General features: G+C 39.9%; 4 protein-coding genes across 9 annotated transcripts; 1 reads left to right on the forward strand and 3 right to left on the reverse strand.

The window, feature by feature from the left end:
• Positions 1 to 1325: 1325 nt before the first annotated feature.
• On the forward strand, positions 1326 to 4310 carry foxe1 (forkhead box E1). The gene is made up of 2 exons (XM_086157286.1): positions 1326 to 1452; positions 1610 to 4310. Exon 2 carries the CDS (start codon positions 1623 to 1625, stop codon positions 2718 to 2720), a length of 1098 nt encoding a protein of 365 aa, XP_086013412.1. The 5' UTR covers positions 1326 to 1452; positions 1610 to 1622; the 3' UTR covers positions 2721 to 4310.
• Positions 4311 to 4422: 112 nt separating this feature from the next.
• Positions 4423 to 15980, reverse strand: spag5 (sperm associated antigen 5). Its single transcript, XM_086157285.1, has 24 exons — positions 15899 to 15980; positions 15696 to 15812; positions 13410 to 15613; positions 13067 to 13259; positions 12844 to 12960; positions 12514 to 12606; positions 12301 to 12435; positions 11924 to 12043; positions 11724 to 11816; positions 11326 to 11460; positions 11139 to 11232; positions 10789 to 10936; positions 10623 to 10673; positions 10267 to 10441; positions 9290 to 9423; positions 8181 to 8349; positions 7522 to 7657; positions 7004 to 7235; positions 5633 to 5765; positions 5406 to 5486; positions 5133 to 5282; positions 4927 to 5001; positions 4728 to 4808; positions 4423 to 4594 (listed from the first exon to the last, which is right to left on the reverse strand). The coding sequence occupies exons 1-24, from the start codon at positions 15935 to 15937 to the stop codon at positions 4523 to 4525; spliced, it is 4977 nt and encodes a 1658-aa protein (XP_086013411.1). The 5' UTR covers positions 15938 to 15980; the 3' UTR covers positions 4423 to 4522.
• An 862-nt stretch (positions 15981 to 16842) lies between these two features.
• trmo (tRNA methyltransferase O) lies at positions 16843 to 20781 on the reverse strand. Of its 2 annotated transcripts, none has more exons than XM_086156197.1 (6): positions 20604 to 20781; positions 19832 to 19968; positions 19535 to 19709; positions 18827 to 18984; positions 17568 to 18143; positions 16843 to 17370 (listed from the first exon to the last, which is right to left on the reverse strand). In XM_086156197.1, the coding sequence occupies exons 1-6, from the start codon at positions 20690 to 20692 to the stop codon at positions 17135 to 17137; spliced, it is 1371 nt and encodes a 456-aa protein (XP_086012323.1). In that variant the 5' UTR covers positions 20693 to 20781; the 3' UTR covers positions 16843 to 17134. The 2 variants fall into 2 exon arrangements, with proteins under 2 accessions (XP_086012323.1, XP_086012324.1); XM_086156198.1 differs by lacking the exon at positions 16843 to 17370 and having other exon boundaries at positions 17705 to 17838; positions 17919 to 18143.
• Positions 20782 to 21580: 799 nt separating this feature from the next.
• Positions 21581 to 24927, reverse strand: hemgn (hemogen). 5 transcript variants are annotated; one of them, XM_086156260.1, is made up of 6 exons: positions 24801 to 24913; positions 24500 to 24554; positions 23610 to 23720; positions 23227 to 23305; positions 22203 to 22804; positions 21581 to 22065 (listed from the first exon to the last, which is right to left on the reverse strand). In XM_086156260.1, exons 3-6 carry the CDS (start codon positions 23671 to 23673, stop codon positions 21953 to 21955), a joined length of 858 nt encoding a protein of 285 aa, XP_086012386.1. In that variant the 5' UTR covers positions 23674 to 23720; positions 24500 to 24554; positions 24801 to 24913; the 3' UTR covers positions 21581 to 21952. The 5 variants fall into 5 exon arrangements, with proteins under 5 accessions (XP_086012386.1, XP_086012385.1, XP_086012382.1 ...); XM_086156259.1 differs by having other exon boundaries at positions 23215 to 23305; positions 24496 to 24554; positions 24801 to 24912; XM_086156256.1 differs by having other exon boundaries at positions 23215 to 23305; positions 24801 to 24911.
• Positions 24928 to 25567: the final 640 nt, after the last annotated feature.

Genomic DNA, 25567 nt, shown 5'->3' on the forward strand with positions numbered 1-25567 from the left:
TAGAGCACATATCTACGAATTGCAGTTGCAGTGGAAGCAATTTAGATTTCTTAATGCAATGAAAAAACTTCCAGATTGAGATTTGATATCTGCAGATTCTTAAAACTTAATGGCATGGATTGGAGGTTGTTTTTTTAATACAAAGGATATTCTTGGGTAATACTTTCTTCTTCTTAATAAGCTGCTGGTTCTTGGGTCCTTCAAGCCCAGTAGAGCTGTGTCTAGCCCTCCCCAATGGAGTTAACCTTTCATCAAGCTGTTGTGTGAGCAATTCCAAGTGCTCTCTCTCTCTCTCACCGTGCGCTTGCTCTGACACATGCCCATAGATTTAACCCAGCCTGGTGTTGAGTGTTGGAAGTGGGCAACTGAGTTCTCCTCTGTTTGTTTAAGAGATTAAGGTGGTGAACCCCATCCCTCTGGGGTCCGCAGACTTCATACCAGCTGCTCAGAAAGTCCGCGTTGTTTACATCACTGGTGCTGGTGAAATTTGATAGGTCCTCGTAGCTAATTTTGAAACTAAGCTTTGGCCCATTTCAATCCAGAACTGTTTGTTCACTGCATTAATGAAATTGCCAACACGCAGAAAAACATAATTCAATTCATCCAATAAATGCGATCACTGATCCCTCGAGCGCAGTCGCAATCAAAACATGTATCAGTGTATCATGTAGAAAGATGGTTATTCGGGTCTCTCGGGTTGCTTTCAGAGTTTATGTTGGTGGCCCTGCTTTGCATGCTGAAATCACGAGACAGCCTTCATCTGAAAAACATTTACATCTCTTAACACAGCTGTCTTGCCCTGCCACTGGCTTAAAGCAAACAAGGAAACAACATAGAAAAACAACCCATGTGCACCACCGCTAAAGAGGCCTTTAGTGTTAAGCATCAAAAAGATACAGACCATTTTGGCGACTTCGAAAATAAACTGCGGTCGACTTCGGAGGAGGATTTGAATTTTACAGAACACTATGTTTTGACTGCACCGATCATGATTACAAGAAGTTATACAAAGTTTACCGAGAGGTTCGGCAGAAATGGAATCGGGGGGAAAAAAAAAACACATCGAAACTAAATAGAAAATTCATATTTCCAGGATTTGATTTTGAATATGTTACAATTTACATCAAATTCTGCTGAAAGACCCAAAAGTGAAATTCCCACCCCAAAGTATGCAGACTTAAGTGTTGTGTAGTGAACAATAGACCCTTATACAGCAGAGGTATGTCAAGAGCATGTGATGCTTCAGGGGGTGTGGCCCCTCAGGTGCTCAGGAGAGGTAATCTTCAGGTAACACACTGAATCACTCATTCACACACATATCGCAACTGCCCTGCATGGCACACACACACACAACCACACAACGGTCTCCAGAAATACATTGAATCAGACATCAGCTTGCGACACAGGAATATTTCGTATTTTCAAGTGCTGCTGGACTTGGACTCAAATACAGTGAGTTTTCTTTTAAAAGCAAATGACATTTTTCTAGCGGGATTATCTGCTGGGCACTTCTCTTGTTTTGATCTCGGTTCCCAGAGACTGGAGACGGACCAATACCGCGTAGCTTCGTGAAGTAAGTTTACTGACTTTGTCATTTTTCTTTTTGGAGGGTTTTAGTGACAATGCCCGTGGTGAAAGTGGAGAAGGATTCTCCAACAGAAATGTCCTTGGCTTCCTCCAACCCTCCGCCACAGACAGATGAGCAGCCCAGAGGTCGGAGGAGGAAGAGACCCCTTCAGCGTGGGAAACCTCCCTACAGCTACATCGCCCTAATATCGATGGCCATCGCTAACTCCCCTGACCGGAAGCTGACTTTGGGAGGGATCTACAAATTCATAACAGAGCGATTCCCCTTCTACAGAGACAATTCCAAAAAATGGCAGAACTCCATCCGTCATAACTTGACCCTCAATGATTGTTTCATCAAGATCCCGCGGGAGCCGGGCCGCCCTGGGAAGGGCAACTACTGGGCGCTGGACCCCAATGCCGAGGACATGTTTGAGAGCGGCAGTTTCCTGAGGCGCAGGAAGAGGTTCAAACGCTGTGACTTGAGCACCTATGGTTCGTACGTGCACGAGACACCGACTTTCTCTCCCGTGCAGATCACTAGAACAGCGGCGTACCCCAACTCAGTCTACCCTAGCATGACAGTCAGTCCATCCTACGGGCAGCAGATCCCCTCCGCCTACTACCCGTCTTCATCTCCTCCTGGATTTGGACCTGGTCAGACCCGTATGTTCAGCATAAATAATCTCATAGGACACCCGACCCCGGCCAGCATGCTCGGAGGTCAAGGTCCTGAGGGGATGCAGCAAAACAGCCGGAACTTCAGTCCGGAAGGGCTACCTAACGGATCCAACCACTGCGGTCTCGGGCCACCGGGTTTCCAAAGTCAACCATGTGGAGGGACAGTGCCTTCCCGCTCTACCACACACCCGGGGTTCACCTACTCCGGGCCGAACAGCCACCCGCATCACCATGGCCCCCAGGGCATGTCGTATGGACAACCCCACAACCAAGTATACGGAGCCACTGGACGTCTCCATTCCTCAGGCCACGGGTCTGCAGAATCTGGGGACCACTATGGAAGGGTCTCCCCAGTGCAGCTGGGCACCTTCACTCAGTACAACAGCACTGCAGGTCAAATCGCCAACACGGGGGGTTACCTTAGACATCCAGCATACCCCGGGAACATGGACAGGTTTGTCTCTGCTATCTGAGCGGCTGCAAATACGACCAGAATTGCATTGCGGCATCTGTAGAACGATACATCAGGTACTTGATACATTTTTGTGCACAAAATACATGAGTCCCCTTTTTGACACCATTGAGGACTAAAGTGAGAAGCGTTGTTAAGAACTCCTCTGCGGAGGACAACTGTGATTTTACACATTTAACTTTAATTAGCTTTATGCAATTTTGATGCTATTTCACAACTTAGGTGCAGATTGTTGGTTTTAACTTTTAAAGGACAAGGTCTCTCATCGCATGTGTGTAAAAATGTTGCTTATGCGTGCAGTTGCAAGCATTATTTTGTCGGAATTCAAGGTGCAAGTTTAATATTTGCTGGTGTGTGTGTGTGTGTGTGCGTGCGTGCGTGTAGGTATAATTGGGACTTTGAAGTGTTCAAATAAGTTATTGTGCTTCACGGTCATGTGCTTTGCAATTAGCGGCTTGTATGAAGAACATCAGCTTTTGTACATTGCATGTTTTTTTCGTTTCTTTTGCATAATAAGTTGCCATTTTGAAAATAATAATAGCACTTTTTTCCCTTCAAGAATAAAATATTTAACTGGGCTGAAACATCACACCAAATTAGTTTATCACTTCCACAGGTAAACTTGATGAAAATTAATGAAAACAGGTGCTATCAAACTATATTTCATTGCTTTTACCTTTTTTCTTCAGTTGTTTTCTGGACGGTTTCACCTCGTTCAATAACTGACACCTTGGGAATGTTTGGACATTGATTGACAAATTATGTTCAGTTATGAAAGGTTATCACACTAATAAAGAAAAAAATACTTACAACTGGACATTTTAGCCAATGAAAGTTTTTTTCTGTGAAAATCCCCTTTCCCCACAAAGTCCGCACATCTGACAAGATGAGACTCGTACGGGAAAAGCTTGTCAGAGTGAAACAGTTGGCTTAGCTTGCAGGAGAAAAAGAAAAAAAGTCCTTTGTCAATGATTTGGCATCACATCGTGCTCAACTAAATAGCCTGGAATAAAAGGTAATAATTATTAAGTGTCATGGAATCTCAATTTTCAGATTAAATTGGATAAGAGTAATCAGCAATTGTCAGGAGACTTGCAAAGCATTTTATTTTCATAAGGGATCAAACAGAAGTAAAAAAAAAAACAGACTGTGGAACTTTATATTTGTGGATTTGTTTTTAATTGTACATCAGAAGACAACTAAAGGTATTATATTTAATGTTTATCTTCTTCAACAATAAAGCTTTTCCATTTTGCTGTGACACACGATTCCTGCACAAGATGAAAAGGCAGTACGCAGCAACCCAGCCGGAGCTGTTTCGACCGGGCGGGATTCATTTTTCTCAGGAGCAATTAGATATGTTAAAATGTGTATGGTTATCATGTACATGTTATTATGACCCATTATGACATAAAACTTAAGAGTTTTGTATCACATCTAAAATAATATTTGATCTGTGTGGTCAAAAAAGACAATTATGAGAATATTCATCAACTTGTCTATAGCAATTTGTGTACTGTAAAAATAAAAATAAAAAAAGTGCTGACAACTGAATAACTTGTCTTCACTGTAAAATAAGCTGCATTTAAACTTATGTGACTTCAAGAATGTTGTAAATATTAACAATAAACTGTATACTAAAGAAACTTTGAATCAGACAGTGTGAATGCTGGTAGGGTGAATGGAGCAAAGAAACTTCTGAAAGCTTTAACAAATGTTTATTTAAATCGTACTAAAGATAAGAACCCTTACTTACAGACAAGACAAAATTGAATTATGATACACATAAATACAACATGCATGTCAACCTATGTATTCAACAAGCTGTTGGAGCGGTTCACAGTTCTTCACAACCTCTGGCAAAGACAGCAGCGTCTGTGTTGAAAAAAAAAAAATGTTCAATTACTTAAAACACTTCTTGTATTTTGTATAGTGTGTGTATTCTCTGGGGACAGGAGCGAAAGTGAAAACTGTGAACTTTAAAAAAAAAAAAAAATGCATTTCTCACCTCTCTGACTTTATTGATCATGTTGTTTAACATGTGAAGCTCATTTTCACTCTTTAGTTGGTTGGACTGGTGGATGATTTGCTGTAGAACCAAACACATTTTTCACAAGCTTATTTTATTCAGAGAAAAAATAAACAGAAGTAGTGTATGTGCAAAAAGTGGAATCCTTGTGTGTTTAATGTATAGTTTTTGCCCTTACGTGTCTTTTCGCTCTATCCAGAAGTTTAATTCTGGCCTGTTCCATTTCCTGTAGGTTCGCCTTCAGCCTCTCCACCTATTATTGAATCAAGGATATTTGTGAAAATGGGCACAAGAATACCTTAGGATGTTTGGTAAAGAAGAAAAAAAAAAAAAAAAAAAAAGACACATCTCATTCTGTTACCACAACCACACAGATAGTCATACCTCTTTCAATAACTGGATCTTCTCTTCCATGAAATGTCCTGACTTTGTCGAGTCGCTGCCAGATTTGAGCAGCTCCTTCCGCAAGAACTGACACTCCGCACTGGACTGTTGGAGAGAGCGACGCAGATCCACGACCTCCTTCCAAAGCTCCTGTGATTTGATGACATTGTTTTTATTATTATTATTCATATGTCACTGAGCATGACTTATATTATCATTTCCAAAAAAATTTTTTTTTTTCTTTTTAAAAATAAATAAAATCTTTTTTCTTACATTGTAGTCCGTTTTGTGTTTGGCAACAAGCTCTTGGGCCTCGTTCATTTCTGCCATCAGCCTTGTTACCATTTTCTCATCCTGTGAAGAGATGAATTATTTTTAAGTATTTTAGCCTTTCATTGTTTTTTTTTCTCAGCCTAACAGTCATATTGCAGTGAATCTCATACCAAAGTTGCGTAGCTAATTTCACCTTTGACTTTTATTAAGCACAAGCCGATTCTCACCTGAGCTTTTTGCTGCAGGGCCTGATTACCTCTCTCCACCAGGCCGTTCAGACAGGTGAGTTGATGCTTTAATTCGAACACCTCATCCTCATGTCTGCTGTTTGAAATCTGCCGTTTCATCTCCATGGAATGGCTGGAGGATTTAAAAATGCGTAAGAGCAAGGATAATGCACATAACCTTTTGTATTTATTCATGTAAACGGACTATCACCCTAACACTGCCGAACTCCTCAACAAACTACAAAAATGATCTAAACAAACATTTTGTTTTGTTACCTATATTCATGAGCCGACATATATGAACAAGAATTTATAGGAAAATATTTTTCAGGATTCTGCCACTCACTGCAAGTCATAGTTTCTAACCCTATTTTTTTCAACTTGCTTCCCTCATTGTTCTGAGTCTCATACACATTTGACTGACAGCCCCCTTTGACTGCAATCTTTATCACAAACATGCTTTCTGTTGAGATGTGTGTCATGGTGAATACAGCAAGTGTTTCTGTTGATGGCAATGTGCTGGCTCAAGCCGCTTTTGTTCTGCTTTTCACATTTTCTTCCAGTGTATCTCCAGCTTTTCAGTCTCTCTTCTATTTCACTGCACTCACAGCCACCTCTGAAGAGTTATTCAACTGTGCTCTGTGGGACTAATATTGTTTTTTTTTTTTCTGTCAAGACATTTTTGCAGGTTACCAATTTTTTTGTGTATCATTTAATGATAAAACTACTTGGGTGCTACTGTGCTGCCCACCACTTTATTTCTGGATGTGAAAATTGTAAGTAGTTTGAATGAGAAAAGAACAAAATTTAAAAACTAACTATTGCATTATATCGTTCCTTATAACAAAGGCACCAGTTGAACTAGTGTATCACTAGCGTTCATTGACACCAAACTAAAGTTATTTGTGAAAACTTTTTTTTTTTTTCAAGTTTGAACTATTCACTGCTTCATATATAACCCTTATACAGCATTCAAATTCTAGGTGCTATACAACACCAATGAAGTTAAAAAATGTTTAGTTGATAATCACTGAATTCATTAAGTTTTTTAAGAACATTAATACTTAAAAGATGTCTTTGGGTCTAAGTTCAGTCATTTTCTTTGACAAAAGACAGTCTGACGTCTCACATTCTCCCATGTGAGCTTTACACCCCTCGATAAGAATAGGAACGAAAATCAAACGTGGAATAATCACCTTCGGGTTTTTCCCTTGTAATAATTTCTCACAAAATTATTATCAAAGACCTTAACATCTTTCTGATCATGACGATAAGCATTAGTCATTCATAATATTATCATAAGGTAAAACAAGTCTCAGGTGAAAAAAATGATTTCAAACTAAATTATATGAATGTATCTGCAGCACTTACATGGTTTGGCGAAGTTCTTCCAGCTGACCATTTTTCCGTTCCTGTATCAACTTCAGTGAGGACGCAACCTCTGTGACAGTGCTACCGAGCTCTGCCAGCAGATCAGCCGCAATGGAGTGATCCTCCTCTGGCTCAAACTCCTGTGGCGCCGTCTTTTTCGGGGTAATGGGTTCTATACGTGTAAATGCGCTCTTTGTGCTGAATAAAGGCTCACTTGGGGACTCTGCCACGTCTGTGAGGCCACAAGAAAAAAATTGCACTTTCGGTTCACAAAGTTTTAAAAACACAAAGTCATGAAAAGGATGTTGTTAAGAACGCTTTTAAAATGACATTTGCAATGCAAAGCTGTTGATACGGGGATCTGAAAATCGCTAGAAATAGACAATACAATGTGAAATGTCTGTTTCTCCTGTCTTAAGAGTGTTGAAATGATAGACTTCTTAATAATGTTGAAATGTCAATACAATCCCGGATGGAAACCGGTGTTGACTTTCATAACAAGGGATGAGATTCAATACCTGGTCCAGCAGGTGTCTCCATTTGCTCATCTTCCTCCTCCCTCTCAGTAGTTAATGCAACCATGATACTGTCCACAAAGCTAGAGGGGTGTCGATGTTCCATTGCTGGCTGGGCATTTTTCCTTAGTTCTGGATTCTTATTTAGAGAAGAAGAAGAAGAGAAAGACAAGCTCTTTATGTTATGATAAAGCAGGGTATTGTGGTCAAATGATACATCTAATCCTGGTTGAAAAAAAGGGAGGAATATAGAGACTTTGCCATGCCAATAAATTACAGGTGAGATAGTTGAAAATAAACTTAAACACTTAATCACACTGTGCAACACATTCTGCAAACATAGTCATTTGCATCAGTCTGACCACATGTATGGTTTCACACTGTTCATTTTAAGGCAGCATTATCACAAACTACCCCTAAAGCATATGCTACTCTAGTTGCCTCTTTTGATTCTAAGTGGGAGCATAATTTACTGATTTAATTTACTACCATCGTGTTTAACAAATGACCTAAACTACTCATTAATGCCACAAACCATAAGCTTAACAAAATGTTCTTGTGCTCAAACTCAAGTGAGATGCATGTTTCACCCTCAGTGTTATAAATATCAATGCCTTTTGCTCATTGTTTTTATACATTTTGACCAAAACATGGGGTGTCACCTCATCATTGAGATCCGCACGTAGCTCATTGGCCACGCCTCGCAGTGTGTGATGGAGTAAGGTAATTTCTGTGACCGCATGAGCAAACTTCTCTCCTAGCTCCATTTGGGATGCGCTGGCACTGGATCTCAAGGCTTTCAACTCCTCCTGCAAGTTCTTTTTGTCCAGCCTGTGAAGACATATCAGATATATGTAAGTAGCAGCATACAGGATAAACATTGGGCAGTGTTACGATAATGATTAAAATGATCTTGCTGTGAGATTGGTATGAGAGGTGTTGAGTTTTAAAAGTAACTGAGTTGAACTGTGGTGTCTGCTCAAAATGTAAGCATTCAACAGACTTTATATCGCATATGAAATAGTGACCTAATGAGTTGATCTACAAAAAAAGTTACTGAATAAGATGTTTAATATTGCGTAGGAATTTATTTATGCCACTCTTTTTTGGATTGCCCACCAAACAGTAATCATGGCATGGAAAAGAGAAAACCATTCAAAGTCTGTTCTGTTCACTTGCTTAATGGCTATAACTGCTATGAATGAAAGTGTCATGAGGCAACCATGTTGTGATTTTGCACTATATAAATAATTATAAATCTGACATGTCAAAAACTGCACACTATTCCACTCAGTACTTTTATATGCAGAGCTGTGAAAATATACTTACCGGTATGTTAAAAATATACTAATGTTAACAATCAATCAAATATAGAGAACAAGAAGTTCCCATTGGCGTGCATATACTCCAGGCAATTACACCTTTTAGAGGCTCATGTGCAAATATGTCGGACTAATAAATCGGTTTGGCCTAAGAAATAAAATTTCTTTGATAGAATTTCGATAAATATGATGGGACGGCTGTGCCTCATTTGGTAGGGCAGATGTCCCTCCAATCCAAGCTCCTCATGTCGAGTGCCAAAGGGTCCTTGAGCAAGACACTGAACCCCAAGTTGCTCTCAATGTCCTGGTTACCTCCTTGCATGGCAACTCTGCTGCCATTGATGTGAGTGTTTGTTTGAATGGGAATCTAACGTAAAATGCTTTGAAACCGCAATGTGTGAAAGTGCTGGATAAGTTGAAATCATCTTGAACAATACACTGTAACTTACTGAAGTTGAGCAAGTTCTGCCTTAAGGTCCTCACACTGGAGGTTCCTCTCCCGGAGACCCTGCAGGTTGGTCCTCAGTGTGAGCTCACTTTCTGACAGCTGCTCCCTGTTCAGCTTATTCTCCATCTGTAAAAACTGACAGGAACAACAGGAAAGGTCAACAATAATACCCTACAACACACAATAATTTACCCAATTAACTAACTGCAATGTCAAAAGTTTGACTCTGAGGACTGTGCAATGTCAAATATTCAGCTGGGTTTGGAGTATGGCAATCAACTTCCCCCAAATTGTCTCAAAGCTGCACCACTAAATGAGCACACAAAAAGGCTAATCTTCATCTTCCTGACAAACCCCACAGAAAGAGCAGGTAAATAAATCATTTTGACATGACGGAGAATTGTCGGACACTATTTCAAAGGCTGAAATAAATGTCAGATTTGAAGAAAACCAGTGAAGAGGGAGATAATACACTTGCCGGTGTTTGCTAGAATACAATTCAGGAATTACATTTAACTTGCTGAAAAATTCTTACAACAACGCTCTCCTTTCTTAGGTTCTAATTACATGATAATTTAGATGTCTTTATTCTTTGTTAAAATCTTTTCCTGGCAGCTACAAGAAATATAAGTCCAGTTAACACGAAAAGATTTTGACAAGGATTGACCATGACATGGATGACTGAGAAGCTCCACAGACAATTTGAGATATTGATTTTCCCTCTGAAACTGCATCATAAATGTAACATAAAATAAATAAAAAACAATATATTGCTCTGCAGCAAGGACAAACATTAAAAAACAAGTGCTTTCTCTTGTGACATTAAATATTTACATAAAGGAAGTCTGCAACTTTTTAAAATAGTAAGAAGAAAAATCTGTATGGATAAAACACAATCCTATCAACCCACAACATGCATATTCATAACATGAAACAATACAAATACATTCTAAAGAATTACACATGCTACTGGCTTACCTCATTCATTTCTTGCACACCACTGAGCTGTGTACAAGCATCCTGGAGCTGCTGGATCTGCATGCTCTGAGAGTGCAAGACTGCCTGCAGCTGGCTCAGCTGTTCCTCAGTCTCAGCCAGAGCCTGACTGTGCTGTGACACGCTCTGCTTTGACTGGCAGAGCGACATCTCCAACCTGGACACCAGCAGTTAGTTCAGTGGGTGGCAACATTTCCTTAAGTATCATTTGACATGTATCAATTGGGGGGGGATCACTTATTTATTTATTTATAAATACAGCTTATTTTTGGTTTCTCCATTTTTAACTATCAACCAACTATGTTCCTTATTGAAAACAAAAACATTCGAGCACTTACTGATCAGCCCTATCTTTGGCTTCGCTCATTTCTTGCTGAGCCTCCAGCAACCTGAAACAATATTTTTGAGAAATTAACTACTTGTTTCCTTTATAAACAATTCTCCACTTTTTTGGGGGAAAAAAAAGGCAATCAGTATCATCGAGCAATGTTGTAAAGCTCATACTTTGCAGTCTCAGCAGCAAGGGCGTGCTCCAGGAACGTATGGGCGGCCATTGTGGAAGAAACTGTGGCAGACATCTCGGTCACGTTCCTCTCCAGCTGCGCCCGTTCTTCTTCTCGTTCAGTCAGCTTCTGACGTACCACACCCATCTCTGACACGAAAAAGGACAGAGGTCACAAATTCAAAGAATCTCGACAGGAGATCCACTCATATGATTCATAGCGAGTAATTTTGCTTTAATACCGACAGGGTATAGAACAAATGATGACACACACCAGTTTGAACAGTTAAAAAAAATCTGTATGTGCAACTATGTTATGATGGGTGATCCAAAAAACAAAACAGGTTCTTACCTGAAGTTAGAATTGTAACTTGCAGATTTAAATCACCAATCTGTTCTCTGGCAGTTTGAAGGTTCAGTTGAGTTTCATTTAACTCCTCTTCAAGCTGGACAGTGGATTCAAATTTAAGTAACAGTTCCTATCAAAAAAAACTATCATTGTTGCTGAAAGTGTAAGGAAGTGCACAAAGATTTCTGACCTGCTCTCGCTCTTCAAGAGCTTGGTCTCTGGCAGAGAGATGTTCGTCCCTCTCCCTCAAAGCATCTTCTGCCTTCTCATTCAGCTTCAGAAGAATAGGGGCGGTCTTTTGCAAAAGGCTTCGGACTGTGCTTAGCTGGGACAAAGATAACGATAAATCAATGTGACTACGGTCACATTACCATCACGTTACAGTTAAGTATTTAAGTATTTATTTCTACAGTTACAACTAACTGTATATTGAAATTTTATATTTAGACTGCATTAACAAAGTTGTCTAAAGTTGCCAAATAAACATGCAGAGCATGAAAGTTGTTTATACATATATATATATATATATATATATATATATATATATATATATATATATACATATATATATAAACACACACTACATACCTCTCTCATCAAACTGGACTGTTCCTCAACAGTCTGTGCCAAAAGCTCTGAAGCGGAGTCCAGTATTTCTGTGTGAGCCTTGTTTAAAGCAACCTGGATCAATGGATCAATGGCACAAACATAAGCCAAGTATAAACATTTGTATGGAGATTCTGTCAGTTACAATCAAGTGGTGTCATTTGGCTACTGGCTCTTTGGACCTGTTCTGGGTAAGTTGTGTTCAAGGCTGCCAAGAGTTCTTGTTGAGATCCCACACTTTTCTGCAACTCTTCCATTTCTGTGGAACAGTGTGCCCTCAGCTGGTCCATGGCACTGAACGCCTGGGGATAAATCACAGTTTAAGCTTTCGGAAATGATAGCCATTGCTGAATAAATATATTTTGTGTTTTTAAATATAATTTAGAATCATTTTAAACCAAAACGAATCCCCAAGTTGTACTCTCTTGAGGTTGGAGGTGCTTGCTGCATGGATATACAATACATAATTCTGATGCAGCTTGCCTAAGAGCTGCTGGAGCAAGAACCTCCACAGAAACATCGAGGGACATGACACTTGCAGACAAGCCACTGTACTTACAGCTTCCTTGGCTGTAAAAGCCTCCTCCATCTGAGTTTTCATGTCGTCTTTTTGCTGGAGAGCATCGCTGACCCTCTGCATCATTCGTATTTGTGTCTCCTTTGACTTTTCCAATAAAGACTTCATCGTAGCATACTAAAGAGAGAAAAGTATAAAAATTGCGTGCGGTTCGAGAAACTGTAAAGCAATGTGCTAAAAGTCAGGTTCACATACGTGTGAAACAAGGCTCTGATGATCCTCTCTGACAATATCCTCCATGTGGCGCATGTTTGAGAGTGCAGCATCCGTGTCATGAGACAGAGAATTCTGTTGGGACAAAGTCACAGAAACTGCCATGTGACTATTTTAATATTTACATCATGTTAAGGGTGAGGTCATAATATATATTTTTTCTGCATAACAAGAAAATGAAACAGTTTAATTGAACATAAAATTCAGAATATGGCTAATGTTGCAAGGATTGTGTGAGATCCAGCATCCCAGGTAATTTTAATAATACACTGTGAAAAAAAACATGGATTGGTACAGTTATGAATTTCTCACCATGGTGACCTGCATGTCCCGCATAGACACAATGAGTTGCTGCAAAGAAGTTCCATCGAGCTCCAAATCACTAATCCTCTTTAAGGCCGCCATGTATAGGTCTCTGAACATTGTGGTCTTTATCAAAACACAAAGGTTCAAATCCAACAAATTACAGAATTCATGAAAAATAATCCAGGCATTGAATTGAGAAAATCAGTCATAGCTCTTCCAGTATCCTCACCTGGCTTAGCTCTGTGTGATCCGTCTGCACCAGTTTATCTCTGAGGTCTGAAGGTGAAGGAGGGTCTGAGGAATGTCTTTTTGTTCTAGCGACAGCCAACTGCTGCACCAAGGCCTCTACCACGATCACGCTAGACTTCAATCTCTGTTCCAATTCTTGTTTTGAAAGGCACTCAAGGCTACCTGGAGGTATGCTGAGTTAACATTAATGGGAAGAAGAGAAGGAAGGAAAAAAATAATTAAAACAAATAATAATCCGAAACTTTAGACACAACCTAAATGATAAAGGATAATCACTAGCAATAGAGGAAGTTAAACTAAATACATTTACATCCAGAACTTACCTCAACAGAAGGGGGTCAGTAAGGGTGCAGGCATCAACAGCAGAAAAATCCCTTGATGTATTAAGGCTGTGGTCTATCACTTTCAAAGGAGTGGTGCCCACACATGCACTGCAGGATTCTACACGAGCAGCCTTTGCAGGTGTGACTGATGGAGCAACAACAGGCAGGTCTAGAGCAGGGCCCGCAGCAAGGCCTAGTTTTCCTGATGCTAAAATGAGAAACTCTGCCATCTGCCGCAGCTGCTGCTGCAGCGGCCCATCCTGAATCAAAGGATTATCCAAGACTGGATTCTCAGCTTTTGGCTCCGGCATCACACAGAGCTTCTTGCCCACATCACTAACTGGCAAACTGACTGGAGTCGACTGAGGCTTGTAACTCAGAGCAGTAGAATTGAAAAGAGGACGAGGCATGGGGCTTTCCAAGCGTTCTCTGAATAGCCCGGTGGGATCTATACTAACAGGCGCCAAAAAGCTCCTCTCACCATCACCAAAGGTGTCAGCCAAATACTGATCCATGGGTAGTTCCCTTTGCACAGACTGAGAAGCTCTCCTGAGATCAGGGGTGACAATTCCAAGCTGCAGAACTGATGCTATTGAGGGACATTCTGACAGTAGTTTCAAAGCATCATGGATAGTCTCAGCAACAGGTGTTTCTTCTGAGTTGGAGAGAACGGGTAGATGTCCAGATGAACCAAGGGCACTGTCTTTAGCCTCACTAGCCTGACCAATTTTATTATTTGAATCCTCTTGTAGACCATTTTCTGGATGCTGAGGCAACTGTACCAATATGGGACTCTGGGGTGAAGCCACGACATTGCTGCAGTCCATAGACTTTGATTTCACAGGCGAAGTCACAATGTTGTCGGGGTGCACGGAAAGCTTCTCTAGTGTTTCAAGGACTTTTAAAACAGCTGGTTCATTATTCAAAGTCACTGACGCTGTGTCATTCAGTAGAGATGCATTAGCAACTGATTGATGAGGTTCTTTCTTCGTGTATACGTTTTCTACATTGCTCATCACATGTTCATGGCTCTCTTGCATTTCATCCACAACATTGCAGATCAGTCCTTCCTCTTCAGATAGGCAAGTCTTCTCAAGTGACTTGATTCCACCTGAAAGTTCACCATTGACAGCATCGATATTTTTAACTGATGCACCTTCATGGCTCATTCTATCTCCATTTGGTAAAGTTTGGCTTGGAAGATTAACATTGCAGGGTACTTGGGCAGTGAGTGGGTTTCCACTCGGAGCAGGGATATCACTTTCAATGTTACAGTATGGATGATCTATATGAAAACTGCCGTGTGGAACGTCATAATCACTTGCTAACGTGCTTGAATCCACACCACCACCACCACCACGTGACTCGTTGATTGTTGTTAAATGGTCAGCTGGTAGAGGAACAGTCTCATCTACAGTTTTAATGCCATCTGATATTTCAATCTCACCCCCAGTGCAGTTAAATTCTTTGAGGGTTATGTCTCTCAATCCGTTGACAGATGTTTCAGATTCAATTAGATTTGAAGAGTTGCTGACGACAGCGATAACATTTTCGCCACAATAGTAAGGATGGTCAACATGTTCTGCATCGCACTGCTGGCAAGAGTCAAAGAAATTACTTGAATTTACAGTGTTGTCTTGCAAAATTTCTCCGGGTACTGCAGTTGAAGAAGAAATGGTTTCTTCAAGTGGCCTTGTGACATCTGGCACTTCGACTTCACCCCCATCACAAATGAAAGATTTCCAAGTAACATTGTTCTGGTCAGTCTCAGTTTCTTGGACAACTTTGAATTCTTCTGTGGAACATTTCCTATCCAGGTGACCAGTGGACAGTGAAACATCTGGGGTAACACTAAGCTTTGCTTCAATGATTTCCTCAGAAGATAAATCTTTCAGGTCACTGTTGCAGTAGGGATGGTCAGCGTGTTGACTGCATGATTCTGCTATGATGTTGTCATTAATGACTGCATCCTCAGTTACACTGGTGTTGGTCACAGTTTGGTCACTGTCCAAGAAAATACTCTCTCCCATACAGTCTGAAGATTCTGAAACCTCAACCTCACCACCAGCACAGTTGAATGATTTAAACGTTACATTTATCTGTCCACATTCTGTGTCGTCAACACAGGAAGCACTGGTGTGTATCACTTCACTTCTTGCAGGATCGTGCAAGGGTGCTTCTGGGTCGTAAAAGGATGTACCATTCTGTTAATTAGAATTCATTGAGAGAAATAAATTAGCTGTAAATTTAAAATCGATCAATCTTGATGTATTCGGGTCAACGCACCTTTGTTGATTTGAGAGGATCCGTACTTAGCTTTAGCCTTGACAAGGATGTTGACCGATGCCGGATATCATTTTCTAAACTTCGCAATGGTGTGCGCTCGCCACACCTGCTCGAAAGCTAACACCAAGAGAAAACAAGCCCGATATTAGAAACTTGCTTCATGGTGTAACACAGCCCATAACGTGTAGAAGAGTGAGTCTTACCGAGCTTTCAACCGGGGAGCTCTGCATCGCCGAGGACATGAGTTGAGGACAGCCTGCTCGACAGCGATTAGTAAATTATCCTGTGAAATAATGCGTTTGTAATGGTAATCCTATATGCTCAGTGGTATATGCAACTGTATTAACAAGGACATACAATAAAGAAAGCGGAAATCAGTTAACAGACAGCGTTTTTAACAAAAACAAAGTAACGCTAGCTGTCTAACCTGACCTGTCTGTCACTGAAACTGTTACTGGCAAGTGTCGCAAAGCTAGTCTTCCCATCGTTTTTCCAAACATAAATCAAACGGTGTTGTTTTTGGACTTAACTAACGGGCTCTACCAATAAAAATGCTGCAAATTCGTAAAAAAAATACTTTACCTCTCAAATTCCCTTCCAACTTTACAAATTGTAACGGGAAATGGGATTCTGTGAATCGGCTGTTCAGCTGTCGCCAGCCGCGTTTCATTCAAAAACACAAAACACAGAGCTGCTATTGGTCCGTTTACTTCTTCGCTTGTTGTGCAACGCACCAATCATAGGATGCGTAGTGAACACGTCACTGGTGCTGCCCCCTGGAGGAAATGCTATCAGTCATCCATTGTTTTGTTCAACCATAGAACACAATGAATAACATTCAAGCTGTGATACTCAGTGATGAGGGTCGACTGAAAAGTGATGAAGTTCAATAGCCCAACTAGAAAAAGTGAATATTTGTGCATTGATGATATTGAAAATGCACTAGTGGTCCCTCTATTTTTTTGTTTATAAATGTCCAACTGGATTTCAAAATGAATCTCAGGATTTTTCCTGCTGAGAGCGCTATATGGCAAACAAAAACCTAACAGAGAGCAACACATCAAGGGTCATTGGGTTTGTTGTTTACAATAAAAACAGAGCTAACTCCTCTTTAAACAAGAAGACCATATATGTCATTAATTGCAATTTATTAACAAATACATTTGCTTTTTGATGATATACATATATACAGGCACATATACATATATAGTTGAAAATATTTGTGGGACGCACTTGCCAGCCTTTATCATCAGACGGACCTCAATATACCATAAAACACCTTTGATATAAAATACGTGTAAATAAAATAACAGCTATTACATGTTACAGATCGTAATCCACATCTGCCTTGCTCTTTATTTTTATCTTTATAATACAGACTTATGGTGGAAGCAATAACAACAAAATTTCTCATGACATGATTCCAAGTGTATGGTTTCTCATTTTAAGGCAATTTGGCGCTCCACTGGTTGAACCTGCAGTACTTCCACAAAGTCTTGTCCGAACCAGCAGGTTATATGTGCTGTGTCCAGGGTAAAGAAGAAGAGCCTGTCTTTGCAGCGCTTCCTCCTGTAGACGGACCGTGGATCTGCTGACAAAACCCCTTTGATGGCAGCGGCAGCCTCCTCCAAACTCCGCAGAAACTTGAACGCTATTCTTTCACTTTTACAAGGCTCTGTGTGACAGAGGGTTGTTTGGTTTTTAAGTGATGTCACAGCGCTCTATGTTGATGACTTTCAATGCTAATCTCTGACACAACAGTACCCTCTTGTGGACAAATGCGCGACAAAATAATTTCTATTCTGGTACGATCAGCTTGATTAGATTAACAATCATCGCGATGAAACATGCGTTATTAAAAAAACAGCTTACCTTGCATGTGTGAGGGAAAGAATTCTGCCAATCCCTTCTGAGCATGGGGAGTGAACCGCACATGGAGACTGGTGACGGGAGGATGTCGGATCCAATCCGAAATGGTACTATAGGTCTCCTCACCATAGCTAGGATGCTCCGTTGTCAAATTTTGTGGCTCAGTTTTCTGCTGGTCTAAAACTCTGCACTTGGTCTCACAACTCAAGAGGGAAAAGCCACTTTGGGTAACATAAGTCTTCACTTCCTCAAGCACATGAAAAGGGTCTTCAGGCTGGGAGAATGAATTGGTGATTGGTTTATCAAGTAAAGATTTCTCTTTTTTGACTTGACTCTCAGAGTGAAGGCCCTCACTTCTTGCATCTTGTGGGTTTGACTCTACATCTGTTGCAGGGCTCGGCATGGCTGGTGCCCCGTGTGGCACAGACATTTCCACAGGTTGATCCATGTTTAAATCCTGAGGCTCAAAGTTGTTTATCATCCTGGTGCCAGGGTAGTCATACTCGGGGATGTAGGGTTTAATATCCAAGACTGGAGTTCCAGCAATCATGTCAATATCCGACAGATAAATCGTATCACCTGGAATCAAATAAAGAAAAATTCCTTGGTCTAACAAGCAGATTACTCGAAAACTGAGGCTGAGATCACCCATGACATCCGGAAATATTTAATGTAAGAATTAAAATCCTATCAAAATGTGCGCAGGATTCCCAAGTTTCAGGTCCTAAACGTTGTTTCTGTTGTGTGCAAAACAGATACTACTGATAATTTGTTGTTGCACGTACAATGAGTCTTACTGTTACAACAACAAAATAGCAGCGTTAAGTGTGCAAGTGCGTGCGCACACACACACACACACACACACACACACACACACACACACACACACACACACACACACACACACACACACACACACACACACACACAAACAGGTAATGCTTTGGCAAATGATGCATGAAATGTTCTCATTGTTTTGGAAAGAGTCAAATGAAATCAGCAAATCAGCAAATCAGAAAACCGAATTACTCAAAACACTGTCAAATATCAAAGATATTTAATGATAAAATATTAATTGGTTCTAATTTTGTCAGCAATTATGGATATAATAGGATACTTCAAATAATAAATAAAATCAATTAATTCAAATCAAACCACCACTTTTTGAACCTCATGATAGGAGTCCTCAGCATTTCAGATTACCAACAAAATATAAAGTCAGCTCTTCCACTCTGAAAAGACACTTTATAAGTGATACTCACCAAGGATTTTATCCAGCTTAGCCAGTGTTAGACCTATAACATTGGGCCGGTGCGGGCTGCGCGTGGAGTACACACCAACCCTTTGACCATTCAGTCGAGGGGGCTTCACTTTTGCTTTGTAACTTAGGTGTCCATTTTTGTGAAAGAGAAAGATAATCCTGTATGGACCAAATAGTAAAAAAAAAAAAAAAAGCATGGGTGGCATCTCTTAACCACTTCCATTCCGTGCCGGTAGAATTCAATTGAAAAGAGCCATGTTTATTGTTGATCGACAGTCCTGACAATTTAAAGAGAACTTTTCCTCACAAATTTTTAAGCAGTCTCAAAATGTTTCATGCATATAAAATGTAAAAAAGACACACATTCAAAGGGGAAGAATGACATTAGGAATGGATTTGTAAATAGAAAAATTCCAATATATGAGGGTGACTTAACAGCATTATCAGTGGAACTTTGATCAGACATTTTAATCAACTGTGAAATTAAGAACTTGACATAGTTACAAATGATACCTCCCTCTGTAAACATCCAGAAAGGTTCAATAAGTTGACTATCTATATATATATTCCTGATATAAATCCCTACATTTTGACAACAAATATGAACGGAAGACTGAAAACATTTGATTTGAGTATTAATTATTTAGAAATCTGGCATCAAACCTTGATAATTAAACACATTCATCATTAGGCAAAATATGCAACCTACCAGACATGGGAGTATTGCTCCAGCCCCATAAGAGCATGTTCAGGATTTGCAAATACACTCCGCTGGATGCACAGCTCTGCTCTGGAGGGGCCACAAATTGTTGGTTGTCTGGGTGTCGCATTCTTCACAGAGAAACAGGATTTAATGTAACCAATAGGGACCGTCTGGATGTTTCCTGTAATATATGAAAAACTGCATTAACTGCACATTTGAACGAGTCACAGGGACACAATTAATGCAGTGTGACACAGTCTTTACTCATATGGAAGGTGGTGCATTTGCTCTAATAATGTTTACCCTGCTCTAATGCCGCCTGCGGGGAAGCTGGTGAAGGTTGTGCAGGTGGTTGGGCTTCACGTCCAAGCTTCGACACAGCTGACTCGATGGACAACATATGTTTGCGTTGAGTTCTTGCAGCAGTGTCCAACACTTGCCTGAAAGACAAAAACTAAATGGAAATTCTTCACAAGATAACATCCTGACATGTCTAAAATACATGTGGTCATTAAGCCATATGCTGAGGCTATTTCAGAAGATAATTGTACTTTTGAATCATTAAAAAAATCGGCAGGACTTTTCTTCACTTGAGGATTTTTCACAGTAAAAAGTCTATAAATTTATAGAATAAGCAGCAGAAGATGGATGGATGAAGTCTAGAAAGTGATGCCTTGAGGCAGCATTATTTGTGATACCCCAAATATTTTCTGATGGAATCCAGGTCCAGTTTACAGAGTGTAAAATTCAAGCATATTTTAGCACAAACCCTACAGATTCATATTGTGTATCGCGTTGTTTTTCATTTGTTCATATAATCGATGATTTCTTATGAGGAAGGAGGATCATAGACGTAATAAGAGCATCTTTATAACCAGGTCAAACACAGAATGCACTAGAATATGTTGATTTTAGGGCCAAGTGCTCTCTTGTGTTTTGAGAGCAAGTCGTAAAATGTATATCAATAAAAGTAGCTCGAGTTAAAGCAAATAGTTCAGCAGAGATGTTTGCTTTTGTCGACACCTAAGTTCTGCTCTGGGTAACATGACAACAAGTGGAGAGGTTGCTAGCATACCTCAGGTTCTTTATTTCCTTTCGCATCACAGAAACCTGCTGGTTGAGTTTATTGATAACTCCTGCGCAACAATCACACACGACACTCATATTTCGAAGAAAGAGAAGAACAGATGGCGGTAAAAGTGCCGTCTGTTAACCGTTTCTAGACGCCGTCGTCGTGAATCTGTTACATTGGATGGAGGAACACGTTTGTGACGGCTAACTTCTTATTCTTCGTGTCATTTCCACGAAGGAGATTTTGCCTCTCGACACACTGCTGCCTCCTGCCGGTGGAAAAGGAAACTACCTGTTTACGCTGGTTTGCAGCACAAAACTTTAACCGGGTGCAAGTGAAGCGTTTGACAAGCTTCATTTTTTTGGTGGACCACAATTATGGCTTTTGTCTAGCTGGAAGTCTGTCACTGTATGTTTTATCCATTTTGAATAAGATAATTAGAATACAAGAACAAAGAAAAAAAACATCTCATCTTGACATCCAGTTGTCATTGTCCACTTTTTCTGTCAGGACACAGTTTTAACTTTTTTTTAAATTATGGTCATATCATTTTTTAAATATTTTTTGGCGACGATTGAGAGGTCTTGTTTTGATTCAATATCTTTTAATGTTGCTTGTTTGTTTATGTTTCATGTGATATATTGCTTGGCTTAGGTTTTGGCAAAACAATTACCTTTTGGAAACTATTTTGTCACCCATCATATCTGTAAGTGTGTGTGTGTGTGTGTGTGTGTGTGTGTGTGTGTGTGTGTGTGTGTTTGTCACGGTTTGTGAATGCGACTTAACAATATCGTTCTCCATGCCTTTTTTTATAACAAAGCTGCCTTTTGAAAAGTCATTCATAATTACTTATTAGATTCCAAAATGAATATCAAACTGTTCAAGAGACTCATAGTCTGGAGAACAATTTAGATATTGTTTATGCATCTGATTGAAACTATCTGATAATTCATTGATTATAGCAATTACAAAGACTACTATACCATATACATTTTATTTTATTTGTTTAAAACAACTTTTACAATATTGAACCAACAAAATCCACAACTACAAATGTTATTGCTGGAAAGTAATATAAGATAATTTGATGCACATTAAAATCAAAATACAAGACAGAATCCCTTAGCAATGCACTGAGACACAAATAGAATAAATAAGCCTGTAGATTTGGTTTGAATTAATTCATTATTCAAATTAGCTACATATAAGTTCAGCATCTTTGTGTTCTCTTCAACAAACAGATTGCGCACTTACGAAAATAATACTTGGGCACAAAATGTGACCAATAAAATAAGTAGTCTTGTTTGAATATTTTAAACTTCTGCAGTTTTCTTCCAGTTGGTTTTAGAAAATTACAATCCACTTTCTGGGAGATATTCTTGGGGCTGAAGCAGCGAAGACAGGGATGAAACAGGGAGTGGCCTATTTTGTTCTTGCAAGTCGTTCAAGGGTATCTCAATCACTTCTGAAAAATAGCACGGCAGATGATATTTCAAATTTGAATTCATTATACATTTCTACAGTACACTTTATAAGAAACTTTATGAGATTGAATTGTTTCAAAAGATATTTTTAGCGCTATTCAAACTCCACAATTACTACCTTCATCAGCTGTTTTTTCTTGATTTGGAGGGATGTCCTCTTCCTCATCAGGACCAACATCCTCAATCAGGATCTGATCAGGGGCTTCTCGCCTCTGTGACTCGGTGAAAAAAGTCTCCACCTTTGGAGGATCTGAGGAGGAAGCTGTGTCTAACTCTGGAACATTGGTTTTGGATAGGCCAAAGACTGAAAAAGCAGGAGCTGGAGAAACATCTTGGGCAGAGACTGGAGCTTCTGCTGAAACTTCAGCAGAAAAGGAGGTTGTGGCTGAGGGAGAAACGAGCACCGGAATTGGGTTGACTGGAGCTGGAGAAGTGAGTGGAGAAGCAAAGACCGGGCTTTGCTCAGATGCAAGCGCTGGTAGAGGAGCTGGGGTGCGTTGGACAGATTGTGATTCCAGTGCTGTCAGGTCACCTGATATTTGAACTGGGATGACATCTGCAGGCTCAGCTATCACCACGACAGCTGGATCATACCCAGCCTCTGCCTTATTTTCCTGAGTGACAGAGGTTTCCAGTGTAGGTTCAGTCTTTTTGGGCCTTCCTCTTTTTCTTGAGCTGCTCTTCTGCTGAGCCCTTGATCTTTTCCACACACTCTCCTCTCTGAAAGAGCGCAACAATTATAATCAGCTGCAACAACAGTGGACATTGATACAGCTCTTTGTGATACATTTGAAAAGCTAATAGAACAAAGTCCTTGACCTGGATCTGGGCTGTCAATAGGAAAACCAGAGCAACCTTTGGTAGCTTTGCTTTATACTCGGTACAAACAGAGGAAGCAACAACCATCTCAAGTGGTAATAATGTTTTCACTGCATCATGATACAATGCATGTTCGGGAGCCACACTACACTTCAATATAGGTCTTCTCTCTGGTGGATCATACTAATTATCAACTCAATCATTTAACGTTTAGAGCGCAAGGACGTGCTACTCTACTGAAACACTAATAGCTGCTCTACATGAGTAGTAAATATACTGGACTAGTTTATTTTGCTTTTTGGTGAATTTACCCAAAAACCCACTGGTTAGTCTCCTTCTCTTCTGCCTCTGCCTTTCGCTTCTTGAGAAGGTCCCTGTCCCGTAATCGGCGACGGATCCCACCTTTTTTAACAGAAGAAAGCTTGTTGGTGAGAAGCAACACAACACTGTCAAACATGTTTTGTTAAACATTACTGGTTAATATGAATGACTGATCCTTTCTCCAAGGCCAGGCCTTTGAATATACGACACACTTAAGTTAGATACACTTGAGGCTTATTTTCATGAAAACCTCTCGAGACATGTTCGAAATCAGCTGGTCTGAAGATAACACATACAATTGATGTCCAACACATTCTAATTTTATTTTCTGGCGTAAAAATATGGAGGTACTTGATTTAAAAGATAGTTAAAAAATAAAAGTTACCTTGCTCCTCATTTGGACTTTTATATTCTAACTCTTTGGTCTCCTGCTGCAACGTATCGTCCATTGTAAGTCCTGGTGCGGTTTGAAATCAACTCATTGAAGGCGGGCAATCTTAAAAAAAGAAGACAGAGTAACGTCTGACTGTTTTCTGTTCCCACCCCTAAATGAATTATCAGGTTAAACATTACCATACAGCTGGGAGAGTTCCTACAGTGTCAGTCTTATCATATTTGTAAAGCTGTAGGAGTTGGCACATCACTGGTGAGTTGTGGGTGGGTTGAGTGAGTAATGGATAAAATAAGAAGTTACTGAAGGAAATGCTGGATTATTTGGGTGGTCAGCTTCTGAGGTCAAGAAAGGACTTTCTTTTGACACACTAACTAGCAGACATTAAAGAGATGTGAACATGTGCATTGTAGACTGATGGTTAGTACAACAGTGGCTTTTCAACAGAAAAAGGGACATAGCCGATGTTTTTAAATAATGTCTTTTATGTTCAACTGTCAAATATATGTTTGGCTCAAGTATTAACATTTCATCAAGTTCTCAATAAGATCTAAAGAAATACTTTGAAATCTGTTTTCATTTAAATATAACTTTTTTTTTCTCAGTCTGACACTACTTGGACTATAGTGAATATATGTGGCAAATATGCATTAAATTGCCACAACACATGGGAGAAATGTGGGGCATATTCATCTTATCTCTGAGAGGGAGAGCTGCTCAGTTGGGGTGTGTTCTCAATCTTCCCACAGCATACCGACTCCCAATATGTGTGTTTGAGCTACTCAAAGAGGGAGGCTGTCCAGCAGAGTAAATAACACACAACTGCCAATTGCCTCCAGCACTATCTTGAAAATGTTGAAGGTCCCCTTGTTTAACTTACTCACTTCTGCATTGAAGATGTTCTCTTTTCATGCAATCTACACATTCTCACAGGATTATCTTTCAATTCAGGATCAATAATCATGCAAAACCATTCATACACACACACACACACACACACACACACACACACACACACACACACACACACACACACACACACACACACAGAGAGAGAGAGAGAGAGAGAAAGAAAGAGAGAGAGAGAGAGAGAGAGAGAGAGAGAGAGACATAAACACAGTTGTGTAAGAAAAAATCAAATCCAAAAGTGGCTTGAAAACATCTTAAATGCCTTAAATACCATACTGGGTACAGTTGATTCTTCCACCAGCAATAGGACGGGCTCCTTCCATATTCATTTATTTCCAAAACGACTGGTTATTAACGGTAATACTGTTGCAACAAAATGCAGAGGTTATTATTCTCTCACACACACACCCCTACTGTTGCACAACAAATTTTGAGGAATGTCAAATCAGACAAAATAGTGCCATCTTCTGGTACACTAGCAAACGCTTATTTAAAAACAGTTGATACTGTATGTACTGTACATGTTATCTAACACAAAGCAAAAAGGAAAATAAACGGGATGCTGGATAATGTGCCAGGGGAAACCTCGTAGCTTTGTTATAGGCTTAATTAATTGGAATTTTTTTTATGTGGGGGGGGGGGAGGTTATGATCTAAATAAGTCAAGAGCTTCAGAATGTGATTTAAAAGATATCAACAGCCCATTCTAGGCAGAGCTTTTTGAGGAAGCCGGTGTCTCTGGAAGTTTTGGGGGGCAGGGGCACAGGAACCCCTGCCTCCAGGCATATACAATGATCTCTTTACTCCAATCTAAATAGTCCCATACTTTTCCAGCAATGTGTGTAAACAGTGAGAATAATGTAGAGATAATTAAATACAACAAACTTCATCGGTTATGCAGTTTATTGATCAATTTCCCACCATAACAATACATTCAATAAATATAGAACCACAATTACAATATTGTGTTTTGTTTACAAAACGAGAGAAGTTGTCTGTAACTGCTGTGCTTTATTCCTTTTTATTAAAAACACAGTCATTCCA

This window comes from Fistularia commersonii, chromosome 12, assembly GCF_037954325.1.
Source record: "Fistularia commersonii isolate RoL2024-O1a breed Wild chromosome 12, RoL_Fcom_v1.0, whole genome shotgun sequence".
In the NCBI taxonomy this organism is placed as follows: Eukaryota; Metazoa; Chordata; class Actinopteri; order Syngnathiformes; family Fistulariidae; genus Fistularia; species Fistularia commersonii.